This window comes from Erigeron canadensis, chromosome 4, assembly GCF_010389155.1.
Source record: "Erigeron canadensis isolate Cc75 chromosome 4, C_canadensis_v1, whole genome shotgun sequence".
Lineage (NCBI taxonomy): Eukaryota > Viridiplantae > Streptophyta > Magnoliopsida > Asterales > Asteraceae > Erigeron > Erigeron canadensis.
In genome coordinates this window covers 26,757,505-26,766,432 of record NC_057764.1, presented here as the reverse complement: position 1 = coordinate 26,766,432, position 8,928 = coordinate 26,757,505, and the positions used below count along the sequence as shown (strand labels likewise).

General features: G+C 31.9%; 1 protein-coding gene across 1 annotated transcript; it reads right to left on the bottom strand.

Annotated features, from left to right (window-relative positions):
* Positions 1 to 453: 453 nt before the first annotated feature.
* On the bottom strand, positions 454 to 1,183 carry LOC122595071 (ribulose bisphosphate carboxylase small subunit, chloroplastic 2). Its single transcript, XM_043767364.1, has one exon. It carries the CDS (start codon positions 1,131 to 1,133, stop codon positions 591 to 593), a length of 543 nt encoding a protein of 180 aa, XP_043623299.1. The 5' UTR covers positions 1,134 to 1,183; the 3' UTR covers positions 454 to 590.
* Positions 1,184 to 8,928: the final 7,745 nt, after the last annotated feature.

The following is an 8,928-nucleotide window of genomic DNA, read 5'->3' as shown; positions in this document are numbered from 1 at the left end:
ATCAACTCATTTTTTCATAAATTATTAAATTTATATTTTATACAGTAGTATAAATTGACGTATATATCTATGCAATCGGCCTTTTTTTTTTTTTTTTAAAGTTTACCAAGCAATAATTAAATTTGGTCAGACAAAACTAATGGCATGCAAATATGCAACTATAGCTGGTAATTTCGTGATAATTTCGTCTTTCTTTGTTTTATAAGTAATAGATCGAGCTAGGTACGTAGTATATCATATTCAATTCATTAGTTTTCTTTACACATGCCCTCTTTATACAAGATACAGGTTATGCAGACTTGTGTTATAAATTCAAGTGAAGTTGCAACAAGTTACTTGAATTTTAATCCTCTTAATATTCGTTGTTGTTTGTAACGTAGTTTTAACTTTAAGGTTGAAGTTCAAATCCTGTTGTTGTCACAATATATATTCGGAATTTACTTAGGTTGACCATTTAAAGGAAAAAAAGTACACATATATATATGCCATTTATTTGAGACAATCAATTAACACAACATTACAAAAGATGTAATGCGCGCTAAAAAAAACAAAAGGCCCAAATTAATAAAGTACAATTGATGATTTCTTGCTTAGAAGCCTGATGGCTTGTATGCAATGAAACTGATGCACTGGACTTGACGAACATTGTCAAATCCGATGATACGGATCCAGGCTTGTGGGTACTCCTTCTTGCATTCTTCGAGCTCCTTTATGACTTGGCTCGAGTCAGTGCACCCGAACATGGGCAACTTCCACATGGTCCAGTATCTTCCATCATAGTACCCGGGTGACCTGTGGTTCTCACGGTACACGAATCCATGCTCAACTTCGAATTCCAAACAAGGAACCCACCCATTTCTTAAAAGGTAGTCGATTTCCTTAGCCAACGACACCTCAGATAGAGGAGGGAGGTAAGAAAGGGTCTCGTATTTCTTCAATCCAAGTGGTGGCCACACCTTCATGCATTGCACTCTCCCACCGTTACTAGGAAGGGAAGAAAATTCATTTTTCTCCTTTCTAGTGACCGGGAAAGCAACGTTTGCTTTTAGACCGGTGAAAGGAGCCACCATAGTGGCTTGAGCTGGGACAGCTCGAGTCACAGTGGCTACACTGGATGAGGAGAGGGAAGCCATTTAATTATTGCTACAAGAGTATATATTTGGTATTTTGAAACTAATTTTTGAGTTGGTTTGAAATGCATGGGTTTGTTGGTATATATAGTGGTGTTGAGGGGTATGAAAATTTCAATCCAAGGGATGGAAATCAATATTGAATCCATTAGATAAAGTGGTAATGCAATTGTGGCCAATAGATGAAGGTGGTACGATATATGAATAATAGCCACACACGAGTAAAAACAATTAGGATAAATAAAGATAAATCAATTTGCATTATGGAAGGCCATTTGAATGTGTGACATTTAGTGGCTTTTCCCATCTCTTTCTCGATCTCGTTTTCTTTTTGTTTCAGAGTTACATTCAGGAGTAAAGGTAAAGGGTAGGGTACAAGATTGATATATAAATATATAATATTGTGAGAAATTAACTCAAATTTGCCTTGTTGAATGAACTGCTAGTGCTACATGTAATATATATATACTTGTATAAAGTATTAGCGTTTATCCTTAAAAGATAGAAAAGAACTTTGGCTATATCAGTCTACAGTATTTAGGAAGTGTACTAGGTCAAACATGTCAAACGTGTATTCGGTTAAAGTTCATTCTTATTTATGTAAATGACATATTAACTGGTTATCACGTAAAATGTTATTTATGTCAAGTAGAAAGGTTAAGTAAAGCATGTAATACTTATTTTATGTAAAACAGTGGAGATTATGTAAAATTCAGGGAAAGTTATGTATAATTCAGATAAGGGGACTATGTATGTTTATCAAATTTAAATGTTTAATTTGTAACTTATTTTAAAGTGACACTACTTAAGCTTAGGTAAAGTCTGTCGTACGAATCATTTTCTCATAAATGAAAGATTGTATCTATGAATTATAACTTACATTGCTAATTCCATGTATTCCACTAAAGTTCCTTTCTAATTTGTGCATCTATCTCAAAAGGTAAATTTAATCGCTTTACATGATTATCTATCTCTTTTTAGGAAATTCAATACTTTTTTCAATATTCCCAAACTACCCTAAATAATCCTAACAAATGTATTCAAAATGGTTAATCTTATCACCTTATTATTTTTGCATCTAAGCATTGACTTATATTTAGAATGATAACTACGATTAGTTGTCTCATCGTCGCATCTTATTAAAATAACCTAAACAGTTTGTATTATCGTTACGGCATCTCACAAGTTATAAACCGTTGTCGTTGCAACGCGCGAGCACCCTTCTAGTCTTTTTTATATACGATGGATTATCATATTCAACCTAGCTAGTTTAAAACTACCTTGTTTCATTAAGAACAAGGTAGTTAATCTGTTGTTATAACACAAATGCCTTTTCAAATTAAAGCTTTATTAAGATGGAATTAGTATACAAAAGTGTAACAAATTTTACCTGTTGGAATTATATATATACAACTTTAAAAACTTTCATTATAATAATGTTCAATAAGTAATTAGCTAAATACAATTTAAGAAGTTACTTTTACCCCTTTTTTTTTCAATAGGAAAAAAGTTATATTGATTATTAGGCAACTAGCGAAACACTAGTTACCAAAACAATACTATTACAATTACAATCTAGAATCAAACAAGTTACAACAATCTATACTCATCCCATGATATGAACTGCGAGGCCCACAAAAGGGATGAAAAAACTCGCATAGACACGAGAAAAACCCTCAACCAACAAAGACCGAGCCACCGATTTTCACTTTGTAGCGTTTTTGTGTAAACCCGACCATGCCACGGGATAAGACCATCTACAATAAACAAGTAATACAAATGTCAACAAATAATACTTAGGCATAGAACAGAAACTTGTAACCAAATACGAGCATTACCTTTACTCTATTTTAAAAAACCATATACAAATTCAGGTTAGCCTAGCTAGTTTAACCTAAAATCCGCCCATCCTCAACTTAATTTATAGTGTGTTAACTGTTAACTCTTTGTATCATTGTATGTATCCTTTTATATATTTAAGAAGTTTTTTTTCTTTAAGAAAAAGGCAATATAACAAGGGATAATTTTCCGAACTGCAGCAGTTCAGTACTTCCCTCTCACATCCATCTTCTTCACGTGATGGAAATTGATTAATAAACCTCCTCCCCCCTGATTTTCCCCTTTGCAGTTCCGATAAGGGAACTGCCAGCAGTACAGATACTATCCCCATATAACAATACTATATTTCTATATAATAAATGTATTGTTATTTGTTTGTTAAAGCAAGACTGCCAAAATGGAAGATTGTAGTAGTATTTTGTTTTGGTGCCCACAAAGCATTTTTTTAAGTGAATATGCTTGATGGCAAGTTGGCAACAAAATGAATAATATATAACTGTATTTATTAATGTTGCTAACGTTTAAGTTTTAACTATAAAAAAAATCCACGGAGAGCAATCTTCTTGTTCTAACTTCCAATGGTATGAAAACTTTTTAAAATGTAAAATATGACCAGTCTAACCAATAGACATGCTTAAGCTTAATGATAAAAAAAAATTACTAACAACTTTAAACTAAATAAGCTATATATGAGACCTAGCCAACTGCGCTTATTTTAAATAAATTAAATTGAAAGTCTTCCTTTTATTGGTCTAAAAACAAGAGGCTTATAATTAACATAATGTTTGGATTTTTTTAGTAGCATAAGTTTCATTGGTTATGTCGTTACATAGAGTATCTCATTCCATGATATGTCGCAATCACGTCATTTTATCTCTAGAAAACTCGATTGCATTGTTTGTGGGGAAGAAGTTGATAAACAATGAGAGGTAAAGGTGCAATGCTTCGTCCTTTCAAACACGTGTTCATTGGTTTGGGTTTGGATGGTCTAGATTATTTATCTTCTTCAGGCCGGTTTCTCATATTAAGAACTTCTTAATACTAGACCCAAAACTAAATCAAATTAACTAGTTGTTGGTTTAAATTTAATTAGAATCGCGGCTTGATTTTGCGTTGAGATGTATGAATATAAAAACACATGGATAGTAATCATGATCAGTTAATTAGCTAGATAATTAGACCTAGCTAATGAATGTTTCAATCTAAATATAACGTGATTTACCTCTTCCTTGTTAACATGATATGAGGATGCATATATAGAGGTTGAGTCACCATTTTACTTAGTATCTACGTATGTACCCGTTCAAATGTCTTATAGGAGTATAACAATAACACTAAGGAAATGATAAATCTTTTTATAAAAATAGTCTAAAAATCCTTTAAACTATCAGATAAAGACATGTGAAAAAATCAAGGAGCAAGACTAAAAATGAGAATTAATGAATTCCACATGTCATCAACTCATCATCTAATAATTTTAGGAAGATTTTTAGACTAATTTATAAGAGAATAAATCATTTCCATCAAAGATAACAATATTAAATTATGATCAGTCTTGTTGGGAACCACTATCCATCAGTGTCGTCAAGGTTTTATAGCGAACTGTATGTAGTAAAAAAGATTTACAATACGGTTGACATTTGGCTAGTTCGATCTAACATACTCTTAAAAGATGTAGTGTTCTTGAATGAACGATGTGTTCGTCAATATTTAGAGTTAACTTAATGGTAAGATAGGCATAAGTGCATAACTCGTTTGCAAAACATTGGAATATTGGGGATTTCTAGTATGGTCTTTTTGTGAGTGGTTCGTACTTCGTATGTTGTATGTGTCCGTCTTTGGATAATTGTTGGTGTGTAGGCCACAGAAACATGAGGCGGAGGTCAACCGTTCCTCACAAGTATTCAAGTTTCAGAGTTGTCTAAACTTTAAGGACAAAACAATCACTTTAATTTTAAGAATTTAAGGCTTTAATATTGTGCATATATCAAAGTTTAATCTCGTATAATTAAACTTGTTAGTGGAAATGTAATTTTTCTTATTAAAATCGAATTTTTAATAAAGTTACATCAACTATCATCTCTGAAGATGTATGTGAAAGATGAGATGCATACGATCTAATCCATATTTATTTTAGTAAATAAGTTCTAGTCAACAAAGAATGAAAATTGAACCCTTAGAATTTTGTTTTCAAAGTCAAAAGTTTGTCCACTCCATTCAAATAATATGATAGAGGATTAAAATAGATGCAAGTAAAATGGGTATGTTTTTTTTAAGTCATAAATAATGTCGGTATCTATTAAGTAAAATATAGGTAATTAACATTTATTTGTGTACATTAAACTAAAAAAATAACATAAATTTTGACTAAATTATTAAATTCTTAATTATTAAGTTTATTTAGTAGAATGTAAACAAGGCCGTAGAGGGTGTGTTTGGTATGATGGAATGGAAAAGGGAAAAAGAGAATGGGAAAGACATCCCGACGAAGAAAGGGAATGAGAAAGGAGAAAGGGAAATCAATTCCATTCTCTACAAATTGTAGAGAATGGGTGAGAATGGAAAAAAAAAAAAATTTAAGATGTTATATGTAATAAATGTATTATTATTTAAATTTTTATTTTTTATATATATTCATTCTCTGTGGGTACCAAACAACGGAATTCATTCTCTTTCTAAATACTCATTCTTTTTCTCACTATTTCCATTCTCTATTACATTTTATTCTTTATGATTCTCTCCTACTAAATACCTTAGACTCCATGCGTTGTCAACCTTGAGTTCCATGGGCCTTCTAAGACAACTTTCCTATTCTGTATTCAACATTTCAACCTGACCGATAGCGGTTACATTACAAACTAACGAATTACGGTTTGTATGGCCCAATATAAGACTGATAGTTTAGGCTTAGGGACCTTTTCTATCTGGGCTATACCTAAAGCACTAAGCCACTAACTAAGTGTTCCTTTATTAGTGTATTATAAGTTCTTACTGGGCCTCTATAAATGAAAATTTAAATATTAATTTAAGAAGTAACGATTTTTTTTTGCCTCGTATAATATTTCTCGTGTGATGTATGGATTAGTTTTTGTTTATACGAGCACGGTACCCGGGTAATATGGTTGGTTGGGAACGACTTGGTGGTAGAGCGGCATCAAGTGGTGTAGATAATTGATGTAAAAGTAATTGATGTAAAAGGTTAATGAAAATATCTCAAAAAATAAATTACTGATAGTGTAATATAATCATTAAGGTATTTTATATATTTTTCTACATGTAACTTTCAACATGAGATTATTTTTTTTATAAGATAGAGTTAAATGCAAGAATGGTCCCCGTGGTTTGTCACTTTTTGCAACGGCAGTCCCTCTCTTGATTTTTTTGCAACCGTAGTCCCTGAAGATATGTTTCAGTTGCAACGGTGGTCCCTCACTAACGGAACCGTTAGTGTCAATAAATTTCTCATGTGAGTAGCACATGAGAGGTATTAATGTCCTTCCTCCTACATAAACAGAGAGGTGTTCAAAAGTATCTGTATCTGAACCATGATCCCAAAATCCGATCCGATTTTCTCTGAAAAGTTGGATACGATAAATTTTGGATTCAAAATCGGATAGTGATTTTTGAAAAGTTTCAAATATGTTGGATATCTGAAAATATCCGATTTTTTTTGGTTAAATTTCAATATCATTTTTTTTTTAAATTCGAAATATCAAAAGATATCGAAAAATCCTAGTTTCAATATCTGAAAGTATCCTAAACGTTAGTCTCAATATCTAATAATATGAAAATCCTATTATTTTTTTTCTATGATACTTTTTTTTTCCTAAATTTCGGTTATTTGAATTTCAGATATTCAAAATTTCGGATAGTGGATTTGAATATCCGAACACATACCCAAAGGTTTTGGATATCCGAAATATCTAAAGTTTTCAAGATAAGATAGGCATAATATCCCTTTTGGATATCCGAAATTTGATCTAGAAATTTAGGATATCCAAAAGTCGAATATCCGACTTTTGGATATTCGAATATCCGAAGTTTTCAAAAATCGTTACCTAAACTTAAATCCAAATCCGAACCGAAATTTGAATATCCGACATTTCAAATAATACCGGATTAGATTTTTAAATAATGTGTTTAGATATAAATACTTTTGAACACCCCTATGTTTGTATAGGTGGAAAGACATTAATACCCCCATGTGCTACTCACATGGAAAACTAAACGACACTAATTAACGATTCTGTTAGCGAGGAACCGCCGTTGTAACTGAAACATATCTTCAAGGACCATGGTTGCTAAAAAATCAATAGATGAACTATCGTTGCAAAAAGTAACAAACCACAGGGACCATTATTGTATTTAACTCTATGAGATAGTATAGATATAATAACATCATATCTTAATTGTGAATGAAGGTTTGGTTTGTTATTTAGTATTTATTTAATTTGAAACTTTCTTGGGTTTAAATAAAAAAATAAAAATAATAGAGGAAATAAAATAGTAACAAAACAACTCTCATATTTATTTATTCTCAACTCAAAGTCAAGTCGGTTTCATAGATCATTCATCTAATCATTTAAGAGAGCCAGTTAATTATAGTTTGGTTGATAATACATTTGATAATACCTGAGCTTCAGATGTGATGTGGGTAATTCGATAAATGTTGGTTGATCGTATATTTCATTAGAGTTATCATTGGGCTTAATGTGCTAGAGTGATTTACGGGTGAAATCTTGTATGTAGAATTGGCGAGTACCTAATGAAATCAGTGATTAAGAATTTATCTTCAAAATGTTCTTTTTAACCAGTAGTTATTAAGAGAAAAAAAAATAATACTCTAAAGTATAAGAATTTTGTAAAGTAATTAAAGTAACACCTAACACCGAATTTCACGAGTTATTATAATCAATATAGTTTTAGATGGTGTATGCGGAAGATGAGATCTAGACAACTTTACCCTTACCTAAATAAAGATCTTGCTTCTTAAAAAGAACATCCGACTTGCATGGAGTAGGGATTGAATCTTAAACCTCTATCTCTAAATGTAAATACTTTTCACTTGATCTAAGCCTTGCTTGCGGTGCTTTTTAGACTTTATACGGTTAATGTAGAATTTCATTATTTAACTTTATTGCTGATAGTGTATCACATACATGTTGGTAGTATGGAAGGTCAGTCTAAACACAAATCAATCTTTAAAAGTGCAAATTGTGTTGTTTGTTTATGACTCAACCCTATTTAACGACAATCCATATGTGATATGTGTTATATTCGTGTTTAATTATTTGTTTTGCAAATCATATTGAAAATTGTAGATGCATATTAAAGTTTTGAAGGGTTAATTGATTTGAGTTAAGTCACTTTAATAGATTAGCAATCTTGAGTGTCAAACCGGCAAATCAAGCTTGATTAATAGTTTAATACTGATATTCGAGTGCAACCCATCTCAAATTTAGGCGAGGTTGAATTAAAGACTTAATCGAGTTCGACTTTAATAATTGAACCAGACTCAAGCTTGCAAATTAGATAAGACATTCGTCAAACTCAAGTTTAGCCTCGAGATTAACTACCAAGCGAAGCTCGACCTCAAACTTGAGTTTGACGTTGTGTCTGTTTGACTCTATTCACTTGAAAACCCTAACCATACCGAACCGATTTAGACTAAATAAGAGGTTAAGTAGTAGTGGAGGGAGCAAAGAAACCGACTCTCGTTCATTGGACCAACCTATGACCGAACAAAAAGGAATTCGAGTTATGTAAAGCCGATCAAAAAGTATGGTTCCATCAAAATTAACTTTTCAAATAAAATGTGAGTGGGCGTGAGACTGAGAGGATCCAAACACAGCAAAGCATCCAGCCGGCTTGCATCCAATCTAATCCCCACCATCACGTGTATTTTTACTTGCTGATTTGGCGATATTCCTCATATAAAAAGACAATTACATCTTCGCTG